The sequence below is a fragment of the Stegostoma tigrinum genome, chromosome 5 (assembly GCF_030684315.1).
Source record: "Stegostoma tigrinum isolate sSteTig4 chromosome 5, sSteTig4.hap1, whole genome shotgun sequence".
In the NCBI taxonomy this organism is placed as follows: Eukaryota; Metazoa; Chordata; class Chondrichthyes; order Orectolobiformes; family Stegostomatidae; genus Stegostoma; species Stegostoma tigrinum.
In genome coordinates, this window is record NC_081358.1 from 68,428,565 (window position 1) to 68,456,513 (window position 27,949).

Genomic DNA, 27,949 nt, shown 5'->3' on the forward strand with positions numbered 1-27,949 from the left:
GTAGTCAAAAAACATTTATTTTTAAAACAAAGAAACGTCTTCCTTGCAGCGACACTGGATAGGCACGTTGTTGTGCGACGTTTCCCAAGTTAACAAACGCTGCAAAATCTCGCTTAGTTTCAGTTTTGATACAGAGTGCACTTCTGATGACCCCACATTCCTCAACCTCAAAGTTAAGGGTATTGATGACAAGTTATTCTCGCGTGGTTCGTTCGCTCTCCCCCACCCCACATCGTGGTGCTGGAGAGGAGCTGCTCGTGCACTCGCCGGGTACTTGGTGTCCGGGGTGGTATGAAGCAAGGAGAATGAATGAATAAATGAATGAATGAATGACGGAATCCAACGCGCGTGACCGCTCGGCTATGGCTGCGGTGATGCGTGCGGGCGCGGTGACGTCACAGGCGCTTGTCCGCTGTTGACTTGAAACAAAAACAGGAGAGGGGAGTTGGAGTGTGAGGCTGTTTTCTGACTGGGCAGCTTTCAGGTGAGAGAATCTAGTTGAGGTTCCTCTTCAACTCTCGACATAAACAAATCTCTGGGTTGGCCGATCCGCAGCCCCCTATAACCTTACCGTCCTTCTGAGGATTGAGGCTCCGACAGGGAGGTGAGGCCTAAGATTTGACAGCTCGCTTAGTTTCCTGGGCCTCCGCCTCTCTCGGGCCTTGGGCTGGCAGATGCGACAAACGGCCGCCGAACGTGCCGACCAAGTACCCTATAAGAGGGAGGGGAAGTGCAGCGCTTTTTTTTCTTCTCGCCTCCTCCTTTACCTCTTCCCAGTCATATTAGCCCTGTGTGAGGCTGCCGTATGCCCGGGCATGGGGTTGGGCAGTGAACTGCTTTCCTTGTCAGGTTTGTACTGGGAATGACTCAGCCTCTGAGGCTGTTTCCCTGCTATTTAACGACAATTTAAGAAAAGTTCGAGCAGCTTTGCCCGAAGCGGAATGGGTAAAGTTTTGTGATCCTAGTTTGTAGGATTCTCGTTGCTTTCTTAACAGAATCGCGGTTAACATGCGGTAAGCGCAGTATGTTTAACTGGAAACAGTAATATGTTTGAAATTGTCAAATGTTGCTTTTTCTAAAGTAGAGATTTTTGCTGGGGGGGGGGGAAAGAACTTTATGACCATGTAATATGTTGGCACATTATTATTTATTCTGCTTAATAATTTGGTTTAATGCTAAACTGTCTGGCCGTTAGTTGCCTTTCTGGTGTGCTGGGGTTTTGTTGAGTTAAAGAGTGTATGTTTATTTTCTCACAAGTGTATAGACAAGATATAAGCATTAACCATAGGAGATGATGTATCTTGAAGATGGTGATTTTGTTTATATTATGATTTCCTTTTGTGTTCTTCTTAGTTAAGATAAGGAATGGCTTCTCAGCACACTTTTTCAGATTTCAACTACTTGCGGAGGTGTGCAAAGAATATTGGTTGGGTAAATAGTTGTCATTCTTCAACATGGTGTTGAGATGATTTTTAGGAATGGTGTTTTGAAGAGGTGCTTAGATGGCTTAGTGACATATGTATCTGAATTGGCAATCACCTTTAGCCAAGTTACATCAAGTTTTGTTTTGTTAACTTGTGTTTAGTTTGGTAATTAGTGTTAATAAATAAAACTTTGTATTTTGAGTATTTTGAATGTTAGTGCAGTATTGGAATTTATGAAATTGAACCCATGAATGTACAAGTTGACAATTCAACTATCAACAGCCCCACATGATCTAGTTGAAGCATTCTGATTGGATGTTTCCTATGCCCCTTAGTGTATTTATAACTCTGGGAGAGGTCAATGCACAATTTAAGTCCTAGACTCAATAGGAAAAGATACTCTGGAAAGTCGTCTTATTTTTTCATCCATTAAAAAAGATGTGAGCATGGTCAGGCCAGAGGTCATGCCAACCTTGTATTGTATTTAAAGCTATTTATTACCTTTTCCAAAAAGTCTCAACTGACCAGTTCCCACAAACAAGTGTTACAGACAACACTGTCAGTTGCTGACAATGCATTTCATAGGCTTCACTTTTTCTGGGAAAAGAAGAAATGCCTAACATTTGATTTAAAATCAAGGGAAGGGTTCAAGATACAAAATGTAAATTGCATAAATTGTCAACTTAAGTTGCAACCTTGAAACTAATCTGGAATGCTGCAATCACATCGTGATAATCATGTAAGTGATCAACAATTAATGTTTTCAATCTAGTTGTTTATCTCAAAGGGTGGTTCTCAATCATGTGCAAGTAGTTCTCTTATAAGGCAATACTTACAATCTTGTGTGACCTTGTGCTGTAGAAAAATTGCCATGGAAAATCACTATAGGGAAACTGCTATACCTAGTGAACAGAAAGTTTGTTATTCAAACAGCATCCACTATTCAGTTGTTACAGCCAACTTACACTAATGAAACATGCATTACAGAAGAACTAACTGTGTATCAGTGTTCATGTCAGCAACATGCACTTCAATAAAAGTGCATTGCTTTATGCAACATTATTTACATTATATCCATGAAACTTGGTACACTATTGTATCCTAGATAAGTGTGGGGCTGGATGAACACAGCAGGCCAAGCAGCATCTTAGGAGCACAAAAACTGATGTTTCGGGCCTAGACCCTTCGTCAGACCCTCTTCTGATGAAGGGTCTAGGCCCAAAACGTCAGGTTTTGTGCTCCTAAGATGCTGCTTGGCCTGCTGTGTTCATCCAGCCCCACACTTCATTATCTTGGATTCTCCAGCATCTGCAGTTCCCGTAATCTCTGAAGGTTACTGTATTCTGCTAGGTTTTTTGGAGTACAGCATACATAATGCCACCTGCAACACCACTAGTTGTTTATCCTCTTGCTATTGTTAACTTTCTTGTTTTGAGATGTGGGTGTTGCTAGCTAGGCTGGCATTTATTGTCCATTCTTAACAGCCTTGGAGAAGGTAGTGGTGAGTTGCCTTCTAGAACTGTTCCAGTCCTTGCAATTTGACGTAGCAATTGTGCAGGAATGGCAATATAGATCCAAATCAGGATACAAACATATTAGGAATATAAGCAGGCTTTTCAACACCGTGAGCCTGCCCCACTATTTTAATAGGATTGTGGTTGATATATTAGTGTTTTTGAATTCCGTTTTCCCAAATACCCTGAACCTTTTGTTGCTTTGCCTAATAACAAGAACCTATTTATCTCAAATAGTCAATGACTGTTCTGCACTGCCCACTGAGGTACAGAATTCTGAAATCATAGCCACTGAGCCGCCTCAAGTGATCAGTGGTTAGCATGCTCGGGCGACTGTCTGTGTGGAGTTTGCACGTTCTCCCCATATCTGTGTGGGTTTCCTCTGGAAACGTTAAAGATGTGCAGACTAGGTGGATTGGCCATGCCAAATTGCCTGTAGTGCCCAGGGATGTGTAGATTAGGTGGGTTATAGGGGGATGGGTCCGTGTGGACATGGGGCTGAAGGGCCTGTTTCCACGCTGTAGGGATTTCTGTGATGTTATGAAAGGTGAGGAGAAAGCTCCTAATCCTAAAAATCATGGGGCGCCTTCAGTTTTTTTTAAAAACAGGGCCTCCTAAATTTTTCGTCCACCTTGTCAGGACCTTCCAGGATGTTTTATATTTCAAAACAAGTCACCTATCATTCTTTGGAGATCCTTTGGTGGGGGGGTAATATACCTGTCAGGCCAATATTTCCTATTTAAATAACCTGCTCATTCCTGGGATTAAGCCAGTAAACACCTCTGAATCACCTAGGTATTTGCACTTAAAACTGCACACAGTACTTGAGGTGCGATCTCACCAGTTTCTTGCACACCATCCTTACATTTTATAAAGAGAGCAATTAAATATAAAAATTAACATTCATAAGCCGCCTTAATAACTTACAGCACAGGCCTACTAATTTTTAGTGACTCGTGCACTACAACATCCAGATCCCTCTACCTTGAAATTCTGCAGCTGTTCACCATTTAAATAATTACCTGCTATTATCGCCAAAGCAAATAACTTCACACTTTCCCACATTGCCAGATTTTTGATCATTTCTCTTGACCTTTCAGGATGTGTCTGCATCCTTGTTATATCATGCACAGCCGACTTTCTCACTTGTCTTTGTGTCATCTGCAAATTTAACTAACTTGCTTTGGCTCCCTAATGTAAGTTATTGATCAATTGTAAACCTTCAGATGTTGGCACAAAACCCTGCACAACCTGCTCATCAGGTCCTGCTGTACAAACAAGCAAACCTTATGTTTTTTCTGTTATATCTCAGCTAGCCAATTTTCTATACATGGTTTTTTTTTTCTCACAATAACTTTTTTAGGTTGCATCATGTCAAATGTCGTCTGGAAACCCAAATACAATACTTCTGCAGGCTCCATGTTATCCAGAAACTTATTCTTTTGAGGAAGTCAAATTGGTTGAACATGATTTGCCTTTAATAAAACTGTGCTGACTGTTTGATCACTTTGAATTTTTAAGTGTACTTAACCTTGGTAATTATCAATTCTAACACATTCTCCATGATAGAAACAATAAGTCAGTTAGATTGACTTCTGTTTTCTGCCTTGTATATGACTTGGAGGGAAACTTGTTCTGATTATATCTGCTATCTTCTAGGTCTTGGAGTTGTGTGTTTGGAAGGTGCTGTTTAAGGAGTCAGAGAGTTACTGCAGGGCATTTTGTAGACTATACACACTGCCTCTACATGTGTTGGTGGTGCCAAGATTGAATATTTGAGGTGCATATCTCATGGCTGCTTTGTCCTGGATAGTGCCAAACTTCTGGAGTGTTTATTTTTTTAAAGCTGATCTGCTCCAGCTAAGTAATTCCAACACAAATGTGACTCTTACTCTGTAGATCGTGGACAGTGCAACACTGTCTTTGTTTTTTAACTGGAGACTGAAATGAGAATAAACAGTTTGGAAAGCATTATTTAAGAGAGGTTGTATGTTTTGAAATTTAACCTGACACCCATGGCAAGCTCTGTAATCAATGATTTGAAGTTTGAATCACAAGATGATTTGGAGCTGAGAGGATATACAAATGTAGCTTTTGCTGGCAGCAAGAAATTGCTGTTTTTGATCAGTGACCACTGTAGGATGTTGATTGTGTGAAGGGTTCAATATTAGTAATGTGGTGAAATATTAAGGGGCATTGCTTAGATTTTTGCTTCGTGTTAGAAATAGTACATTGCGTAGTTGTGTTACAAATACTAATCGCCTCATCAGTTCAAGCCCGAGTGTAGCCCAAATTTCTCTTGAAAGAGTTGTGGACTGCTTTAGTATGTAAACTGTAACTGACGCTTAAATAATATCTTGCACTATCGAGCATCCCCAATTCTGACCTTATGATGGAGGGAAGGACTGATGAAGCACCTAAGATGAGTGGTCGTAGAATATTATCCTGAAGAATTCCTTCTGAGATGTCCTGGGGCTCACGTGATTGACTTCCAAGAATTACAGCTATCTGCCTTTGTGCTATGTGTGACTTCAACTTGTGAATTCGATTCCCACTGACTCCAGTGTTTCTAGGGCTCCTTGATACCATACCAGTCGAAAGTGGTTGCTTTCACCTTGCCTCTTGAATTTCACTTTTTTTCCTTTCTGTTAGAACCAAGACTGTAATGAGGTCAGGAGTGACCCTGGTGGAACCCAGAGTGTCAGTAAATAGTCTATTCCATTGCAGGTGCTAATTGATAGAGGGTGTCATCAACAGTGCTATCTCTTTATTGTTGCACGGGAATGTATGGATAGGGTGGTACTTGACTGGTTTAGAACATAAGCTTGTCCACAAAAAAGAGAAACAAGACACGCTGGCCACAAAAAAGAGAAACAAGACACGCTAGCAATTTTTTAATTGTTAGGTGCCTGTGTTGTACCTATATTGGAAGAACTTGGTGAATGGTGCTGCTGGCTTTGGAACACAAGTTTTCGATATTATTGCCAAAATGTTGGAGCTCCACCTTTGCATTATCCAGTGTCTTCTCCCATTTCTTGATATCATATGGAGTAAATCAAATTAGTTGAAGGCCAGCACCTGTGTTGTTGGGGATCTCGGGAGGGTGAACTGGATTATCTTTGGGCATTTTCTTACTAAGATAGATGTAAACACTTCAGTGTCATTTATACTGGCTTGATTAGTTGCTCCTCTTTTGATAGGTGCATTTTTGGAGCCTTTGCCTCCTGATTAGTAGTAGACAGTTAAGAACAACTATTCAGGACAGCAGTGTGCTGATCAGATCCACTGCTTGAGATTGTTTAGCCCTGTCTCTTGCATGTTTTAGTCAAGGTCTCAAGATTCTACAAATACATTAAGGACAAATGGATAACTGGGGAGAGAACAGGGCTCCTCTAAAGGTGAACAAGACTGCCTTTGTGTGGAACAGCAGGAGATGAGCGAAATAATAAACAATTTCTTTTGCGTCAGTGCTTACTGTGGGGAAGGATATGGAACCTAGTGAACTTGAAGTAAATAGTGATATCTTGGGTGGGGGGGGGGGGGGGGTGGGAAATCCATATTACAGAGGAGGTGGTGGTGCTGGATGTCTCAAAATACATAAGTGTACAAATCTCCAGAACTTGATCAGGTATAGCCCAGAACTTTGTGGAAAACTAAGGAATTGATTTCTGGGCACTTCGCTGAGATATTTGCATCATTGCCACTGGTGAGAGGCTGGAAGACTGCTTAGTGGCTAATGTGGTGTCAGTTAAGAAAGGTGGTAAGGAAAAGCCAGAGAACTGTAGACTGGTGAGCCTACTGTCAGTGGTGGGTAAGCTGTTGAAGGGGATTCAGAGGGACAGGATTTAAATGTATTTGGAAAGACAGGGACTGATTTATGGTGGCTTTGTGTGTAGGAAGTCATGTCTCACTAACTTGAGTTTTTTCTTGAAGGCAGAGCAGTGTTCATTGAACACCTTGCTGCAGTCTGTACAGACAGACGTTTCGCATGTTAGACTGGCTAACAAGGTTAGATTATGTGGAATACAAGGGGGGAGAGAGAACTATTGGACACATGAGGTGGGAGCCTAAGGGTGATGATGGAGATGACAAAGTGTGGCGCTGGATGAACACAGCAGGCCAAGCAGCATCTTAGCACAAAAGCTGATGTTTCGGGCCTAGACCCTTCATCAGAAAAGGGGAATGGGGAGACAATCCTGAAATAAATAGGGAGAGAGCGGGAAGTGGACTGAAGATGGATAGAGGAGAAGATGGACAGGTCAAGGGGGTGGGATGAGGTTAGTAGGTAGGAAATTGAGGTTCGGCTTGAGGTGGGAGGGGGGGATAGGTGAGAGGAAGAACAAGTTAGGCAGGCTGGGACAAGGGTTGCTTTTTGGACTGGAGCCATGTGACCAGCAGAATGCCACAAGGATTGATGCAGGGTCCACTGCTTTGTCACTTGTGTATGATTTGGATGTAAACACAAGAGGTATGGTTAGTTTGCAGATGACACCAAAATTGGTGATGTACTGGACAGCAAAGAGTGTTGCTTCAGTACACTGGGACCTTGATCAAATGGGCCAAGGAGTGGTAGATGGAGTTTAATTTGGATAAATGTGAGGTGTTACATTTTAGTAGGGCAAATCAGGGCAGGACTTGTCGTTTTAAGGTGTGTAAGGTCCTCAAGTGTTGCTGAACAGAGACCGTGGAGTGAAGGTTCATTGTTCCTTGAGATAGGGTCATAGAGAAAGCAATTGGTATGCTTAGAATAAAAACAAAGCTGCTGGAAAAGCTTAGCAGGTCTGGCAGCCTCTGTGAGGAAAAAGACTGAGTTTGTTTCGGGTCTGATGACCCTTCCTTAAATGCTTGCCTTTGATTAGCGCATTGATTTTGGGAGCTAAGGACATTGGTTAGGCCACTTTTGCAATAGTGTCAATTCTGGTCTCCCCTTCTATAGGAGAGATGTTGTGAAACTAAAATATTTAGAAAATAAATACCGAGTCTGCAGGGTTTGAGTGAAAAGGACAGGCTGAATAGTCTGACACTCTAGGGAAAATAGCCCCAGAGGTTGAGGGCGACCCTTTTTATAGACCTTTTATAAAGTCATTTGGTACATGGATAGGGTGAATAGCCAAGTGCTTTTGTTTTTTATTCACTCTGTGGATGGGGGAGTCCAAAACTAGAAGGCATAGGTTTAAGGTGAGATGGGGAAGATTTAAAACGGATTTAAAGGGCAACTTTTTAATGGCGAGAGTGATGTGTGTATGGAACGAGCTGCAGGAGGGGGTGGTGGAAACTGAATTCATTTAAACATTTTTTTAATAGACATCTGGATGGGCATATGAGTAAGAAGGGTTGAGGGGTACAGTTACAATGCCAGCGAATAAGACTGGATTAATTTAGAATATCTGATTTGATGAGATGGACTAAAGATCTGTTTCCATGCTGTATATCTGACTCGAAGGTCAGCACTTCGGTTTTTTGACTTTTATGGCTGGCGCTGTTCCTGGCATACCTTTCTGCACTCTTAATTGAACTGAGATTGATCTCCTTAACCTATGGTTATGGTCTGTTTTTTTGGTTTTTTTTGGCCTGGTCGGTTGTTTTTTGGTCTTTTTTTTCCTGATTTATTCAAAGTCTGTCCCATTTAACACTTTGTACAAGTAACACGATGGATGGTATCCTCACTGAAAATAGGACTTAGTTGGTGCAAGGTGGTGGTGTTCACTCATGCTCATACTGTCACAGACAAACAAGAAGTAGATTGGTGATGTATAGTGTTAGTATTCCCTGCTGCTAATCCATGGCAGCCACTTCCCATCCCTCATCTTGATTGTTGAGTCAGTTTCTGTTTCCCTGAGCAGTGCCTGTAGTCCTCATTATCATGACCACCCTTCAGTCACTTAACTCTGGCTGATTAAATTATCAATGTACTGAATGCAGGCAAATGACCTATATTGCAGCCAGTGATTAGAAAATAGTCCCTCCGTGAGTTTTTCTTTTCGTGTTCTTCACAGTCCATGCCTATTTTCAATGTACTTCTTGAGCTATTGAGTCCTGCTACTCTGGTTCCACATCAATCCTTTTAGATACATGCCAAAAATTCTGGAGCCTTATCATGCAGCAAATAAGGCAATTTTACATTTTGACGATACAGTAATTGGACTGGGCAATAATTCCAAGCTAACTCCAAGGAGTTTTTTGCATGTTTACATAATTAGCAGTTGGACAGATGTTTTATGCAACATTTAATTATTGTATGCTTTGTTTTACATCAGCCTTTTGAGGATCTTCTGCACTTGATGACATTACTGTAATACTGAAGTTCTCACGCATATTCTGAAATTCATGATTTGCAAATGCAAATGTTAAGAATTTTGATGACCCTAGGCCTGTGACGACTCAATTTTCCAAGATTTTGTTGATGACAAGCTTTCTTTCCTTGTTTTCGTTGTGGATATGCTAAACTTAGCCCCAATTTCTTCAAAATGTCAGACATTGCAATCTGTTCCATATCTTCAGATCCATGTCTCTTTAAATTTGTTTTTCAAAAATTCTCAGCCTAAAGGAACACTTACTGTGTGTGGTGGTGTGATATTGTATTTGTGACAAATATCACTTTGCATTCTTCCCTGCTCCACAAGAAGTTCTTATTCTTTATCCATAACTGACACTTTTTAAATTTGGCTTAAACTTTTCTATGGGAAACAATATGGAAAATATATAAGCAAGTTACTTGTAAGCCTCATTAGTGAGACTCCTGTCTACTGAGGTCACTGTCACTTCTTGGACCTCTTGATCTTTAACCTCTAGTTTCTTCAATGGAATACCATGACCTGTTGCTGTTTGCTTTGTCCAGGGTTTTCAAGTAATAGTTCAGCTAATCGACATGACATGCTGACTTGCACCCAGTATCTTGTACAGAACAACTGAACGAATCACAAACAAGGTACTCGTGGATTGACTTGGGTCCTTGCCAGGAATACAGTATTTTCTTGCTGCTTATCCTCACCATAGTCACCCTTCAGAACAACCTGTTTCATGACCTGCTTAAAAATTTCATAGAATTCCTACCATGTGGAAACAGGCCCTTTGGCCCAACAAGTCCACACTGAATCTCAGTGCAAACCACCCAGACTCATTCTCCTATAACTCACCTAAGCTACACATCCCTGAACACTAGGCAATTTAGAGCACCCGGAGGAAACCCAAGCAGACAAGGGAGAGTGTGCAAACTCCACGCAGGCAGACACCTGAGGCTAGAATCGAACCTGGGTCCCTGGTGCTGTGAGGCAACAGTGTTAACCACTGTGCTGCCGTTGCTTCAAATACTTTGTATCCTTGAATAATTCCTGTCAGATATTTGGAGTCATCGATTAATTATCCTCTGAGAGGAAAAAAAGTAGTAATAAGAGACTCAATAGGAATGGGTGTAGAAGGGCATTTCTCTAGCTGCAGATTTGAATCTAGGATGGTGTGTTGCCTCCCTCGAGCCACTGTCAAGGATGGTCAGTTGCAGGGCATTCTGAAGGGGCAAATGAACTGTGGTTGTCAGAACTTGTGGTTACCAAAGACAGGTAGAAAGAGAGATGAGGTTCTGCGACAAGAACTTAAGGAACTTGGTAGCAGATTGAAAAGCATGACCTCAACTTTACCCCTAGTGCCATGTGACAATCCAATGAGCACAAGAATAAGCAAATGAATGCGTTTTGAAGGAGGGAACTTTTTATAGATTCCTGGAATACTGAGTCTGTTTCTGCTGAAGGTGGGACGTATCCAAGTCTGATAAGTTGTATCTGAACTGCAATGGGACAATTATCCTTTGTAGAAGGGCATACCAATGCTGTTGGTGAAAGTTTAAACTAATTTTGACAGAGTGGAGGTACGATAATGGGTGACACACAAACAAGCATAAGAGAAAAGTCAAGGCAGTGTGCGCAGAGCAAATATAGTCAAACTAAGACACAAGTTTGTAAGGTGTTTAACTTGAGGCAAGCAGTGTTGCATGTAAGGCAGATGATGGGAGGATGCTGATTAATACCTGAGGAGATGTCGTCATTGCCATCCCAGAAACACATGGTTGCGAGAGAGGACTAGCATCTTAATGTTCTGTGGTACAAAATCTTCAGGTGAGACAGGGAAGGCTTTTTTTAAAAAAAAAAGTGGTATGGCAGTATTGATGAGACAATTCCTGCATTAAGGAGGGATGATATCTTGCAGGGAAAGAAAGACAGCTGTGAAAAGCATGATGGAAAATTTTAAAGCTCCCGGTGTAGTGAGTAATAGACAGTGACTTGGCTATAGCAAAGCTTTGAACAATGAACAAAGATTTTGAAATGAAGAAAGATGGGATAAATTTGACTTTGTTGGATTGAATTAAACTAGAAATGTGTTCACTGTTGAAATATTCCAAAGAATGGAGTTAGAACATATTTCTCCTCATTCATAGCTGTATGTTCTTCTGACTGACAATGTACAAACTACGGAAGTGTTTATGCTAATAAACCTTCATGCTCGCAGGACTGTCCTTGAAATTCCTCAGCTAAAATTATGGACTTTTAGAAAGTAATCAGGCATTTGTAGATTTTGTAAGATAAAAAGAAATGGTATGAAATCAATGATTTCAATTACTGAAGTTAGAAAACAAATTGAAAACATGACGACAATCGTGATTTTGGGAGAATTCTTAAATAGTATTTCACAAAAACACTTCTAGATGAGCATCAAGCATTGAAGATCTGAGAAGCGACAATTTTAGTAGAGACCTATACTATCTGAGACCATGACATTTTCAGAAAATGGACATTTGGGAATCTAAGGAAATTGGAGTAAGAGCACATCAAGGGATGGAATAGGTATAGGTTTTAGAAAGTTGAGATGGATGCCAAAGTGGCTTTTTTTTAAAAGGGAATGCTAGAATTGAAAAGTGATGCAATGAAAGCAATCTTCTTTCTGCACTAAAGCCAATTGCTGGGAATTAAGTAGGAGAGCTATTGCAGTCATCGGAATGCCTAAGAAATCATCTGGAAATTGTGTATTTATACTGTAGCAGTGGTACAATAGGCAATGTTCCTTCAGAACACTCAAGGAAGGGAGACAACTCTGGACAAGTAAGAAAATTCCTCCTCAATTATTGATCTTAAGGTGCTGCATTTATATTTCAAATGGAGAGAATTTACTCCTTTCTTAAATTAAAAAACACGCGTGCGCACACACACAGGCCTCTGATTCCAGCTGATAATACCATTTATTTTCCAGAGGGATTGATGAAGCTGAAAATACTACTTGAAAGTTACAAACTGTACTCTTTTATATAGAATTGGATGAAATAGTAACTTAAGTGGAAAATTTGTAGTGCAACAATTTGTCATAAAATTAATTTGATCTCAATGAGGCTGGCATGTTAAGCCCATCTTCTAATTGAAATGCAGTAGATGGATCCCGAAATGAGAGAATTGTACTGTACTGCCCTCACAGGAGTTGAATCAACATCTAACAGGTATTTAAAAGGCAAAATACCGAAGAGGAAATAGAAACGACTTCAACCACCAACAGATGAATCGGCAATAGACTTTGAGGTGACAGTTCCTTCTGAGTATTGTAACACTGACAAAATTCCAATGGCTTCCCATCCCCCTTTTCTGATGAAGGGTCAAGCCCGAAACATCAGCTTTTGCACTCCTGAGATGCTGCTTGGCCTGTTGTGTTCATCCAGCTCCACACTTTGCTATCTTGGATTCTCCAGCATCTGCAGTTCCCATTATCTCTGATCAAAATTCCAATGGCTAATCACTTGGGTATTATGAAAACATCAGCTAAAAGATTTTTTTTTATCCAGGGTGCATTAAAGTTTTGCCAGGCATACAAGGTGGTGGAGAAACTGCATCAATTAAACCTAATGCTTAATTTTGAAATAACACGCTGTGAAGCTGGATGAACACAGCAGGCCAAGCAGCATCAGAGGAGCAGGAAAGTTTGACATTTCGGGTCAGGACGCTTCTTCAGAATAATTCTGATTCCAGTTTTTGAAGGACCATTTAGCAAGATCTTAACTTTTTAGGACTCCTTCCTAAAATTGAGACTAAGAATCAGTATTTAACAATAACAGGTGATTTGGCAAGATTTTCTGAATGAGCATCTTTGGGGAAAATTATGACAAAAATGGTATTGGCAAAGTTAGTTTGGTTTGTTGGGAGAAATGGATTACCCAAAGTAATACAATTGGATCTCTGTTCAAATTAATTGTCACAAATATTGGATCAAAAAAATAGGCACTTTGTCTCCAGCATATCATCTACAATCTGAAGAAGGATATCATAATGAACAATTTGAACTGTTAGATGAACATGAGGTGAGAGGCCCCTTAAGTTGATTGAGAAATAATTTGTAAACCAAAGCTTAATGAGACTACAGTTGTGACCTATGTCAAGTTTCTAAGCGAATAACTAATGAATTAGCTGAAAGGTGCTCCAGAATCAACGAAAATTAAAGCAGATTAACTGGCCATGGTCAGAATTTTCTTGCTGGAGATATGGTATTGCTTTTTATGCCTATCTCTATGGAACCTCCATTATGGAACCCTATCAAATCAGAAGCAAATTCAGTGATGTGATTTTGTCATAAAAACTTTTGGCAGAAGAAAAATCAACAATTGTATCATGATCTACTGTGACTGCAAGGACAATTGGGAGTGATGTGGTGAAATAAATAGGGAATGACATAAAAATATGAAAATGTTTCAAGAATAAGCACAATTGGGGGGGAGAGAGTGGAAATCCCAAGTTGACCTTTCAACAATCGGAATGGATAATGTGGGATGGCTTAAATTTACATGGAATACTATGCTGTCTTCTTACACATCTTGCTTCCATCATTAACGTCAGAAGTGAGGATGTTCACCAATAATTGCACAATATTCAGCATTATTTGCGACAATTCAGATACTGAAGCAGACCATGGTCAAATATGACAGGACCTGGACAGTGTCAAGATCCATGTTGACAAGTGGCAAGTAATGGTCACTTCAGACAAATTCCAAACCACCCCTTGACATTCCATGGCATTATCTCCACTCCCATCCTGAGGATTGCATTTCTAGTCAAATGATAATGTGTGATGTGTATTCACATGTATGCAGTACTGGCGTGAATCACTCGATCTGCTGTCCTCCACCCTGCAGGGTGTATGTTAGGAGTGTGATGGAAGACTCACCACTTAACTGGACAACTCCAGCTCCAACAACACTCCAGTTGCTTGACATTACCCAGGACAAAGCCTGCTTGAATGACACCACATCCACAATCACCCACTCTCTCTTCCCCAACTGATGCTCAGTGGCAGGTGGGTGATCTACATCATGCACTGTAGAAATTCATCAATGATCCTTAAACAGCACCTGCCAAAACCATGACCACTATCATCTGGAAGGACAGTGGCAGCAGATATGAGAAGGCCACCATCTACAATTTGTTCTCCTAGCCACACACCATCCTGACATGGAAATATCTCTGTTCCTTCAGTGTTGCTGGGTTAAAATCTTGGTATTCCCTTCCTAAGGGCATTTTGGGTCTACCTACAGCATATGGACTATAATGTTTCAAGAAGGCAGTACACCCCAGATCTTCTCCTCTTTTTAAATCTCAAGATGGCAGCAGCAGAGTTGGCAGACTTTGATTCCTCAGCATGGGACGCAGTCATTCATGAGCTCGTGGTGGGTTTGGTTGCATCCACATGGCTTCATCATTCTTTACCATGCTATCAATTTACTGAGCTGCAATGTTGTTTTTGGTTTTGGAGGCTCTGAGGCTGCCTGTTGATGTCCTCTGTGCAGATTCTGTGGTGGCAGACACCGGGAGTGGCAGTGCTGATGGCAGCAGAGAAGGAGTATGTTTTCAGGGTGTGGGGACAATGTGTGGGATGGTGGTGGCTGCAGGAGAGAGAGAGAGGGTGAAGTCTACAAAGAAGGAAAGATGACCTGTTGAAGCTGTGTCTATAATATCAAATTGATCCCAATTTATTCAGTATGTTACAATTTAACTTATTCGTTAATCCAAGATGGTGCTGGAGCATGGTGACATTAAACACTTCACTACCTAGGTATATGTGACAATATTTGATCTTATCACCTCAAGGGCAATTTGAGGATAAGCAATAAATGCTGGTCAGCCAGCATTACCCATATCCCAGAAGTGAATGCAAAAAAACAAATCTGTTGAAGTAACTTGGAAAATATTTTGCAAACTCTCTCAGTTTAAACTGATTTTGTATGAATAGGTCAGGAAAAAATTACTTTTCAAAAATATGCTAATATACTAGGTGAGTTACTCTTAAAAATACCTTTTATTACTGAATCAATCCAGAGAGAGATGATCAAGTACTTAGTCAGTTTTATTACGTGATGGGCAATGACATTGGAACTTTGACTTTGGATTGGACAAGTGGATGGGAAATCTCTAATTCACTAGTCTCCCTGTCGCAGTCCACCTAGCTGTAGTATATTCCTATGTAGTGTTCATTCACTGTTTCAAAATAGAGTAAAATCCCTACAGGGTGGAGGTTGGCCATTTGTCCCATCAAGTCTGTTCTGACCCACTAAAAAGCACCCACCCAGGCCCAACTCACCCCCCCCCCCCCCCACCCCCAAAAACCCTGTCTCTGCATTTCCCATGTCTAATTCAATTAACCTACACATCCCCAGATACTATGTATAATGGCATGGCTCCTCCAACTAACGTGCACATCTTCAGACTGTGGGAGGCAACCAGAGCACCCAGTAGAAACCACAGTTACAGGGAGAATATGCAAGCTCCACGCAGCTGCCAGAGGCTGAAATCGAACCCAGGTCCCTGGCACTGAGGCGGCACTGCTGCCAGTTGCTTTTGCAAGCTAATAGTTTAGTGGATTTGGCCAGAAACGGCAACATATCAACCTTTTAAAGAAGTATTTATTTAATGCTGCCTATTATACTCCTGTTGACCTGTGAGACTGGGTCATAGCTTTTTTTTTCGGGGGGGGGGGGTAAAGGGTGCGGAAACCATGGTTAAACCTAATGATTATAGAATATGGCATTCTATAGCAAGGTTCAACATCTGAGGCTTTAACCTTCTCATATTTCTGGCCTCTTATTTAATCATTTTTAAACTGTATTATTGACCCAAGTTTTGAGTTCAAACATCTCTTCACTCAGTTTGTGTAATTTTGGCTGCACTGGGTATGTGCTGCACTGTCAAAAATGCTACTTTCTGGATAAAATACAAAACCAAAACTGCTCTAGATTGGATCTTAAAGAAACAATTATATTTTGAGATGACCTGGAAACTCTTACTACACTAGCCAGTCTTTCTTTTTTCTCTTCCCTCAACTGATATTGACCAGATAATCTGTCGTAATATCACAATTGTATGAGCTTGTTGTTTGCATGGTCCAATAGTGACTCCATGTGTGTGTCATGCAGTCACTTTTCTACTAACAAGGCTTGGGTCTTTGTTAGAATTGCGTAAGTCCTTTGAGATGACAACTACAAGTTGTGTATAGTGTTTGCATCCTTATTTAAAGAAGGAGCTGTTCACCTTGGGGCGGTGTAGCTAATGTCCACTGAATTAATTTTGTGGAATGAGTTGCCATGTGGATATGTTTTCTGTTCAGATGTTATTCTTAGAAGTTTAGAAGAATCTGAGGTAATCCTGTTGATTCTTACTGGGTTTGATACAGGAGATCGGGGCTTCCCAAAGTATTGTTTGGGAACTCAAGTCAGGTCATAAGCTGAAGTTCTGTATTCTTTGCTGCAAGGCAACAATACTTCCTATGCCACCTTTCTCGGTTCCTACCAAGGGGTTGTGACAATTTTTGACTCCATTTCATGGCGTACAAGCTGGAAAATCTTGCAGACGGATTACAGTAGAGATCAGACTGCTTCTCCTGCATGCTGAGCCTACAACTAAAGGCTGCAGTGTTGGGAGAAAGAGTTGATCATTTAAGATTTAGATGAAGAATTTCTAATTTTTAGATGATTTGAGTCTCCTGCCTCTAAAGCCTAGCTAAGACTTGCAAGGTCCAAGTGTGAGGGAATGTGTACTCTAGTGTTTCAGAGGGCTAAACCTTCCAAGTCCGACTGCCACTCTAATTCTCTTTACTTGCTGCCTCTCCCCACCCTGGCCCTCCACTTCTAGCTTGAAGCTCTAATTTGGAATTCACTGATTCCAAAGCCTTCCCAATGTAGTGCATGATCAGCTCTAGAAGCAAACCACACATCCCTTTATGGCAAATAAGTGCTGTATTCTTGGGCTTAAGGTTCAAAGTTGTCTCGATGAGGAGAGAAGTTAAGCTGAAGAAGGGGATGGGTGACAAGCAAAGAGTAAATGAAAGCTGATTCCTGTGAACACGGAACTTGAGGCTATGCAGGGTAGTACTAAAGAATCTAGAGAAAGGTGCAAGTTCTATGGAAATTAAGGTTGAAACTGATCAGAAATCCAAACTGGTTGAAATGTACCAAGGAAAGTAGTTGTCTGAAATCAGTTGATTCTAGTGGTGCAGTAAAGGGCACTTTTAGAAGATAGTGGTGATATCCAAAAACTGAATGTACAAAGATGCAACGTAACAATAAGAGATGATCAGTAAATCTGTCATCAAGATACTTTTTTAAAGCTTCTTTTGAAGGTTCTACAGACTTTTATGACGACTATTCCTATGTAATTCATGTTTGTGTGCTGGGGTTCAGGCTAAATTATAGAACTTCAGCTCCACAGACTTGGTGAGAAGATTGGGTTTTTGTTTGGAAGGATCATTTGACTAAGACTGCCATGTGCTGAGCGGACACCTGGGTTAATTTGAAAGATCTGTCTTCTGTTGTTTAATGTATAGTTTATAACTATTTTGTATGTTGTTCCACATGAGTTGATTCTGGGTTTCAGAGTATATGTTGTTTCTTAAGAATTTAGCTTGTGTTTGTTTGAACCTTTGGTACTGTGAAAAATTCTTCTGTTTGAAACTGTGGCACCAGTGGTTTTGGTTTTTGTTTTCAGTAATTTTTCATTTCATTTTTCTTGACACAAGCTGCTGGATCCAACTGCTTTGTCACAAGTTATGTTTGTGAATTGAAGACTAACTTTATGCATGCAACTTCAGAAGCAAAGTTATTTGATTTCTGCATTATTTGTAGCTTTTGCATCACTTACAACATAATTTGCTTAAACTTGTGCATTATTTTCAAATGTATTTTCATTTGTGAATAGGTGACAAATGACTGAAGTTAAGTGAAACCGAAGAAGGTGGCAGTAACAATATGAAGTTGTATGTATTTCTGGTTAACACTGGAACTACCCTTACATTTGACACAGAACTTGCTGTACAAACGTAAGTATATACCTTCAGAATTTTACCAATATCTGCAGATCCCAAGGACTCCTCTTCTGACAGTCAGAGTCATACAGCATGGAAACAACAGACCCTTTGCTCTAACCAGTCCATGCTGTACATTATCCTGAACTAAACTAGTCCCACCTACCTGCTCCTAGCCCATATCCCTCCAAACTTTTCCTATTCATATACTTATTCAAATGTCTTTGGAACATCGCCATTGTAGCCACATGCATTACTTCCTCAAAGTTGATTCCACACATGTATTATCCTCTGCACTTTTTAAAAAAAAAAATTGTCCCCATGTCTTTTTAAAATCTGTCTCCTCTCACCTTAACAACTTGCTTCCCCGAGTCTTGAAATCCCCCATCCTAGCGCAAAGACAACTTTCTTTAACACTCTGTCTATACCTGTCATTATACTTACATAGAACATAGACCATAGACCATAACAGCACAGTGCAGGCCCTTCGGCCCTCGATGGTATGACTGGTCGGCACAACAATCTGAAGCCCATCTAACCTACACTATTCCATGTACGTCCATATGCTTGTCCAATGATGACTTAAATGTACTTAAAGTTGGCGAATCTACTACCATTGCAGGCAAAGCGTTCCATTCCCTTACTACTCTGAGTAAAGAAACTACCTCTGACATCTGTCCTATATCTTTCACCCCTAGATTTAAATCTGTCCCCTTGTGCTCGCCATCGCTATCCTAGGAAAAAGGCTCTCTCTATCTAACCCACTCATTATCTTATGTCTCAATTAAGTCACCTCTCAGCTGCCTTCTGTCTAACGAAAACAGCCTCAAGTTCCTCAGCCTTTCCTCGTAAGACCTTCCCTCCATACCAGGCAACATCCTAGTAAATCTCCTCTGCACTCTTTCCAAAGCTTCCACATCCTTCTTATAATGCGGTGACCAGAACTATACGCAATACTCCAAGTGCGGCCGCACCAGAGTTTTTTTTGTACAGCTACAGCATAACGTTATGGTTCCGGAACTCGATTTCCCCCTATTAATAAAAGCTAAAACAATGCCTTTTTAACAACCCTCTCAACCTTGGGTGGCAACTTTCAAGGATCTGTGTACATGGACGCCGAGATCTCTCTGCTCATCTACACTACCAAGAATCTTACCATTAGCCCAGTACTTTGTCTTCTGGTTACTCCTACCAAAGTGCATCACCTCTCACTTGTCCGCATTAAACTCCATTTGCCACCTCTCAGCCCAGCTCTGCAGCTTATCTATGTCTCTCTGTAACTTACAACATCCTTCGTCACAATCCACAACTCCACCGACCTTAGTGTCGTCTGCAAATTTTCTAACCCATCCTTCTACGCCCTCATCCGGGTCATTTATAAAAATGACAAACAGCAGTGGACCCAACACCGACCCTTGCAGTACACCACTTGTAACTGGACTCCAGGATGAACATTTCCCATCAACCACCACTCTGTCTTCTTTCAGCAAGCCAATTTCTGATCCAAACTGCTATATCTCCCACAATCCCATTCCTCTGCATTTTGTGCAATAGCCTACTGTAAGGAACCTTATCGAAAGCCTTGCTGAAATCCATATACACCACATCAACCGGATTACTCTCATCTACCTGTTTGGTCACCTTCTCAAAGAACTCAATAAGGTTTGTGAGGCACGACCTACCCTTCACAAAACAGTGCTGACTATCCCTAATCAATTTATTCTTTTCTAGATGATTATAAATCCTATCCCTTATAACCTTTTCCATCACTTTACCAATAACTGAGGTAAGGTTCACTGGTCTATAATTACCAGGGTTGTCTCTACTCCCCTTCTTGAACAGGGGAACCACACTTGCTCTCCTCCAGTCTTCTGGCACTATTCCTGTAGTCAATGCCAAGACTTGGCAATCTCCTCCCTGGCTTCCCAGAGGATCTGAGGATAAATCCCATCTGACCCAGGGGACTTGTCTATCTTCACATGCTGTAGGATTTCTAATGCCTCTTCCTTGTGAACCTCAATCCCACCTAGTCTAGAAGCCTGTATCTCAGTATTCTCCTCGACAACATTGTCATTTTCTAGAGTGAATACTGTCAAAAAATATTCATTTAGTGCTTCCCCTATCTCCTCTGACTCCACACACGACTTCCCACTACTAGCCTTGATAGGCCCTAATCTTACTCTTGTCATTCTTTTATTCCTTAAATACCTATAGAAAGCCTTAGGGTTAACCCTGATCCTATCCACCAACAACTTCTTCTTATGTCTCCTCCTGGCTCTTCTGAGCTCTCTCTCTTTAGGTCTTTCCTGGCTATCTTGTAACCCTCAAGCGCCCTAACTAAGCCTTCACATCTCATCCTAACATAAGCCGCCGCCTTCCTCTTGACCAGAGATTCCACTTCCTTTGTAAACCATGGCACCCACACTCTACTGCTTCCTCCCTGCCTGACCAGGTACATACTTATCTAGGACACACAGGAGCTTTTCCTTGAATAGGCTCCAAATTTCTAATGTGCCCATCCCCTGCAGTTTCCTTCCCCATCCTATGCTCCCTAAATCTTGCCTAATGTGATTGTAGTTGCCTTTCCCCCAGCTATAACTCTCTTGCCCAGTGGTATACACCTATCCCTTTCCATCTCTAAAGTAAACATAACAGAATTGTGATCGTTGTCACCAAAGTGCTCACCTACTTGGCCGGGCTCATTACCCAGTACCAAATCTAATGTGGCTTTGCCCCTTCTTGGCCTGTCTACATATTGTCAGGAAGCCCTGTTGCACACACTGGACAAAAACTGACCCATCTATAGTACTCTACTGTAGTGTTCCCAGTCAATATTTGGAAAGTTGAAGTCCCCCATGACAACTACCTTGTCTCTCTCCCTCCTATCGCGAATCATCTTTGCTATCCTTTCCTCTACATATCTAGAACTATTCGGAGGCCTATAGAAAACTCCCAACAGGGTGACCTCTCCTTTCCTGTTTCTAACCTCAGCCCATACTACCTCAGTTGATGAGTCCCCTAACTTCCTTTCTGCAACTGTAATACTGTCCTTGACCAATGCCACACCTCCCCTTTTTTTAAAACCATCTTCTCTGTTCTTACTAAAACATCTAAATCCTGGAACCTGCAACAACCATTCCTGTCCCTGCTCTAGCCATGTCTCCGAAATGGCCACAACATCGAAGTCCCAGGTACTAACCCATGCTGCAAGTTCACTCACCTTAATCTGGATGCTCCTGGCGTTGAAGCACACACACTTCAAACCAATTTCTTGCTTGCCAGTGCCATCTTGCATCCTGGAAACTTTATTTCGGACCTCCCTACTCTCTACCTTTTCTATACTTGAACTATAATTACGTCTGTAAGGTCACCTCTTGACCCCCTATGCTCTAGTGGGGGAAAAAGTCCTAATCTAGCCAACCTTCTTTATAACTCAATCTGAACCCTCTGCAGCTTAATATCCTTCCTATAACTGGGTAAGCAGAACTGGATGCACTATCCCAGAAGAGGCCTCACAAATGCACGGTACAATCTCAATATGGCTTCACAACTCCTCCTCTCAACAGTTCAATGTATTTTCTGTGATGTGGACTTTTTTTTTGTTAGCCCTGATCTGTGTGGTACATGCTTTGTACTTGGTACTACCTAAATATACTCATAACTGGCTTTTTCTCAAAGCTACTGTCAGGGCACGTGTGTTTAGTAACAATATTTAATACATATGCTGAGTAATTGTTGAAGTGAACAACAAATTTCAGCTCCTATTATGAACCAAATTATATCTGATTTGCATTCAGTGGCGCTTAGCAGTTAAATGAAAATGTTCAGATTTCTGAAGCACGGTCCAGACCCGAAACATCAGCCTTGCAGCTACTCTGATGCTGCGTGGCCTGCTGTGCTCATCCAGCTCTAAACCTTGTTATCCCAGTCTGTTCAATATTGAAACTCTCCAGCCAGCTTCTGAAATCTCCACACCTTTTCCAGTGCTATCACATCCCTTCTGTAATGTGGATTCCAGAATTGCACACACTACTGTAGCTGTAGCCTAACCAACATTTTTGTGTTGTTCCAGCGTAAACTCTCTGCTCTTAAATGCTGTGATGTAGGAACATTTAAATACTCACCATTTCATTATGCAGAATTCTAACACCCACTGGAGTTAATTCTGAACAAATTGGATGCCACAGTAAAGCCTGACTTAGACTTTTTATTTTTGCAGCCTGGTTACTGTAGTGATTAGCCACCAAACGTATCTGGTTACCAATGTTCTTTCAACACAATCGCAAGTGTATTGCATTGAAGGAGAATAACAAAGTTAAATTGTAATTTCAAAAAAACTTAACATTAATGACAACAACAATATTCAGTCTGTTTTTAAATTCAGTCCTTTTATAGATGCTCAATCCTAGTGAAGTATCACTCCTATCTTTGTAACTGACTTGTTTCAGTTCTGAGGTTGTGGATTCCTTTCTGGTTCTGTCAGCTAGTTTTCTACCAACTGTCATTATCTAGAAATTCCAAAAAGTACCCTTCTGCTGAGATGAAACTTGTAGGCTGGCGCCTACTCCCTCTTTTTTTTTTCCTCTGTATGCTGTAAAACTCACTTTACACACTTCAATTAACTTACAGGTATCTAGGCACATACTTAGTCTTCTACAAGTTGTACGTTTGTGCATTTAGCTCACTGTGCCAAGTGACTTAGTTTTTAAAAAAAAATTTCCATCACAGAATGGAAACTGAAAACCTAATTGCCTGTACTTCAAAATTCAGCTTCCTGGATAACAATAGATACCTGTATTTCAGAATTCTAATGAAAAATAAATATTACTAGGTGTTGCTGTTAACTGTCTACGCAGCCAAACAAATACCAATCTCTTACACAAAATTCTTTTGTACTTAATTTGCAAAAATGAATGGAAAAGTGATCTTGTAAAATGTGTATTAATGTAAGTTGTGCAATTTGTAGTAAACTGAATTTGCAGAATATGATTACTAGTAAAGATTTATTCAGATTTGAGATAGTTAACTTTAACTTTATTCTTCAGTAAATATTCTGAATTTGTAACTTCAGTGTTGCAGATCTTAAACATGCCATCCAAGCTAAGTATAAGATCGCGACTCAACATCAAGTGTTGGTTGTCAATGGAGGAGAGTGCATGGTTGCCGACAGACGTGTTTGTAGCTACAGTGCTGGGACGGTATGTGATTATTTAATTCAGGTAGCAGAACAAGTGCTTTGTGGTTTTAAATAAAGTTTGTGCTTTTTATTTTCAGAAGTTCTAGACTGCTGTGACTGGCAAAGCATTTAGTGCAGAGTCCAAATGAAACTATTTTAGACTGAAGTTTAGTCTGCCGCATAGGCCACAGATTTCTTCGCCTCATGACTAGGCGAGAAGATAAATTGGTTGCTCGTTCAACCTCCTCAGTTGGCCACACCAAAGATTTAAGGTTATACCCCTTCTCCAATCAAAATGGTTGTTAACAAATTTCTCCTGGAGTAGAAATGAACAAATTTCAAGGTTGCCCCGTGTGAAAGAAGTTTTTTTTGATTTGTTTCCTCATCCAGAGGAGGAAATTATGAAGATGACATCAAACGCAGACCAGTGAAATGCATTTTTTTTTAAAAAAGTGACTGCTATCTTTCTCTTAGAACAAAATGTTTCAGTTTGTCTGTCTAATCCATGTTTAAATTTTGGCTATTAGACCATTAGGTGAAGTCTGTTGTTTTAAGGCAGTGTTTTTGGTTGCTTGCTTTTTAACTGTAATTTGTCCACTTAAGCCCCAGGTATTAAATTGGGCAATTGACTTGTGAATTCCATCATCCATATTTTACATCTCCATGTCATACCTAACTGTGCTGTTGGGCAGTTTTGGTTTGTGATAAATTTAGTGACTATTATCCACCTGGATATTATAAACAGTTTAAACATTTGGAATTTATAACAGTTTTAAAGATCTTGAAATTGATGGCTTATCGGCTGTAAACTAGACTAACTTTGTGACTAAGGAGGCTGAAAGAAATATTAGCATAACTAGGATGAAATGAGTGGTGACATTAAACGTTGTGAACATTAGAACAAGAAGCATGAAAATGTTTCCAGGTAATTTATGAATACAATGAAGTAAAAGTAACCAGATAATATAAGATGGTTATCAATAATCTGAATCCTGTATATATAATGTATTTTAATCTTGTGCTGAAGCAGTTGTACCAACTAATATAGCCATTCAGTGAAAACTCTTAAAATATGGTGTACAGTTTTTTCAGATGAAATTTTGGAGGGTTCCAGCACATTCGGAATAAAGCAATCAAGATTGATTCCTGAGATAACGGGAACTGCAGATGCTGGAGAATCTGAGGTAACAAAGTGTGGAGCTGGCTGAACACAGCAGGCCAAGCAGCATCTCGGGAGCACATAAGTTGACGTTTCGGGCCTAGACCCTTCACCTTTTTCTGAGGAAGGGTCTAGGCCCAAAACGTCAGCTTTTGTGCTCCTAAGATGCTGCTTGGCCTGCTGTGTTCATCCAGCTCCACACTTTATCTCAAGATTGATTTCCTGCTATTTGCATCTGAAAATTTGAGATTTATTGCATTGATCTGTCTCTTTCCCAAAGAAAGCCAGGTTGAAACTCATGCTAAGGAGAAAGGACAGTTTGGATGATAAAAAGTTGGAATTGAGAATTAATGAATGTGCACAAAATGAATTGGCTATCAGCAGAGATTTAGAAATGAATGCTTTGTTTGCTATTTGCTTCACATGTCTCTGCCCTCCCACTGTCATGTCTCAGGAAAGACTCTCTCAAAAAATAAATGCTGTGTTACTGGTTAAATATCTTCCTGTGAAACCATTAAGTGTCAGGATAAGGACAATGTTTGCTCCAAATAGACATTTTTATTTAAAAAAGGCAGTTACTGTGATTGAAGAAGTCTCATACCCAGGAGTAACGAATCAATGCATCATGTACGATATTAGAACCAAATTAAAATGCCAGTTTAATAGCTTTTTAACCTAGCCATAATTTGGTGTACTCTGTCATTAATGTTTGTCTCTTTGCACTGCAACCTAGTTTTCTGGATTTAGCATGATACGTATGAATTTGAATCCACGTATTAATTCAAAATACATGTGGCAGATGGAATGTGATTTGCACAGCCATTGTAATTGTGCATTCTTTAAAGATATTGCTAGTGTTCCAGTAAGTTCCTGTAACAGTGGTTAATCACTCCTGTTTTGGAGGAAGATGATTTGAATGCATTGCTAAACTTATTCCTAATTTCTTTTTATCCACTTTAAATCACAGGATACAAATCCCATATTTCTTTATAACAAAGAGATGATTCTGTGTGACCGTGCACCAACTATACCTAGGACAACGTTTTCTGCAGAAAATGAGATGGGGCTAAAGGTAGAGGAGTCCCTTATGATGCCAGCTGTATTTCACACAGTAGCCTCGAGAACTCAACTTGCTGTGGTAAGATGGGCAAGAATCTATGCTTGTAGTTTGTTTGCATTTAATTGTTGAAATATTATCTTTTGAGTGGATGTTATGTGAACTTCAAAAAGCTGTCTGAATCATTGCAGCACTGTTACTCAACTAACGTGTTTCTGATCTTCGAAAGGAATACCCTAAACGAAAAGCTATTTGCTGTGTTTGGTTTGTTAGTTTGCAGATATTTTATTACCCTGATGGAGAATATCATCAGTGCAGCCTCCAATGAAGTGCTGTTATGTTTAAACTCTGGGGTCTGTTGGCTTTGATTACCTCACTTCCAGTTTTCCTTTTTGCAGTGATGTACATATTAGGGTCTAGTTCTACGTGTTTGTTGGTGTCCTTCTTGGTAGAGAACGAGGCCGCTAGGAATTCTCGTTCTTGTCCTAGGATCCTGGTTTTGTCCCAATCAAACTAGTGGTTTTCCTGATCTGCGTGAATGGAGATGAGTGAGTATTAGTCATGTCTTTTTGTCACTATTTGGTATTCATGTACCTTTTTTGTGGCCAATTTTCTTCTTATCTGTCCAATGCAGTGTTTGCTGTGGTCCTTGCATGGGGTTTTGTGTTATACGTTGGTTCTGTCCGTTGTTGGTAAGGGGTCTTTGGTTCAAGTTAGCAGTTGGCATAGGTTTGACATAAGTTTGTGTGCCATTCTACTGCCCAATGGCTGTAGGTGTTTTGTGGTCAGTTTGTGTGTGTTCATGTATGGTGTTAGGGCATGCAGTATCTTGTTTTATGTGATAGGCAGCATCGGATTCAGTTGTTTTGGGTATGCTTTGCCCTTAAATACTTAGTGGAGGCACTCTTTTTTTTTACTGGTGTAGTTCTGGATTGCTATGGAAGTATTGTTGCTTATTTAAATAGTGTGTTCTCATATGCACAAGGGGAATTCCTAGAGGCCTGGTCCTCCTCCAAGAAAGCCATCAACAAACACAGAACTAGACCCTAATATATAAACCACTGCAAAGGAAAACTAGAAATGAGGTAATCAAATCCCACTGATCCCAGAGGTTAAGTACAACAGCGCTTCATTGGAGGCTGCACTAATGTTACTCAGCAGGGTAATGAAACATCTGTGCACTAACGAACCAACTCGGTGAGCGAGCCAATCACAGCATCCACAACCCGAGTTACAGATCTACTCCAGAACCGACAGAACACCTCCACTCGGTTCGCAATAAACAACTGCACCTCCCAGTCGCGAACCATTTTAACTCCCCCCCCCCCCCCCCCCCCCCCCCCCCGCCCCACCACTCCCCATTCCTCAGACAACACTTCCATCATGGGCCTCCTGCAGTGCCACAATGATGCCACCCGCAGGCTGCAGGAACAGCAACTCATATTCCACTTGGGAACTCTGCAGCCCAATGGTATCCATGTGGACTTCACAAGCTTCAAAACCTCCCCCCCCCCCCCCCCCCACTGCATCCCAAAACCAGCTTGTCCCCACCTTCCTAACCTGTTCTTCCTCTCACCCATCCCTTCCTCCCACCTCAAGCCTCACGTCCATTTCCTACCTACTAACCTCATCCCGCCTCCCTTGACCTGTCCATCTTCCCTGGACTGACCTATCCCCCCCCCCCCCCACCTATACTCTCCTCTCCACCTATCTTCTTTTCTCTCCATCTTCGGTCTGCCTCCCCCTCTCCCCATCTCCCTCTCTGAAGGGTCTATGTCTGAAATGTCAGTTTCTGTGCCCCTGAGATGCTGCTTGGCCTGCTGTGTTCATCCAGCTTCACACTTTGTTACCTTTTAAAAGCTATTTGTTTTGTCCTTGTTGTACTACAGACTTTGTTTCTTGTGCGACTTTTGCTACATTGTAGCACTCAAATTGTGTTAATTCATGAAAATGAACATTTTTCAATTCAGGATCTTGGTTAACTATTTCAGGTTTAAGCTGTCTAGGTTTAGTTTTCTTTTTGGGGCAAACCCCAAGGTTGCAAATGGGCTCCATTCTGGAGTCTGTTTGTAACTCTTTGTACCTGAGTTGAGACATAATGCAAGACCGTAAAAAGAAGCCACTTGTAAATGCAGGTAATGTTTGTATGTCAGATCTTCTAAAAATTATAAACCCGTTCTCACGAATGGAAGTAATTAGGACATTGTAAATTGGGGATCCAACGTACATTTTCGGAAAAAGCTTCTTCAAACTATTTTTTTAACCTTTTGCCGCCACCTCTTCCTTCCTCCTTTGCTGAGTGGT

The 27,949-nt window shown here is 40.9% G+C and overlaps 1 protein-coding gene across 3 annotated transcripts in view; it reads left to right on the forward strand.

The window, feature by feature from the left end:
* Positions 1-388: 388 nt before the first annotated feature.
* Positions 389-27,949, forward strand: part of rb1cc1 (RB1-inducible coiled-coil 1) — a 190,375-nt gene continuing 162,814 nt past the window's right edge. For all 3 annotated transcript variants that reach the window (XM_048529230.2, XM_048529229.2, XM_059646056.1), the window contains exons 1-4: positions 389-484; positions 18,148-18,268; positions 23,325-23,451; positions 25,556-25,726. In XM_048529230.2, coding sequence (XP_048385187.1) covers positions 18,198-18,268; positions 23,325-23,451; positions 25,556-25,726 — 369 coding nt within the window. In that variant the 5' untranslated portion in view covers positions 389-484; positions 18,148-18,197. The remainder of the gene's footprint in view (positions 485-18,147; positions 18,269-23,324; positions 23,452-25,555; positions 25,727-27,949) is intronic.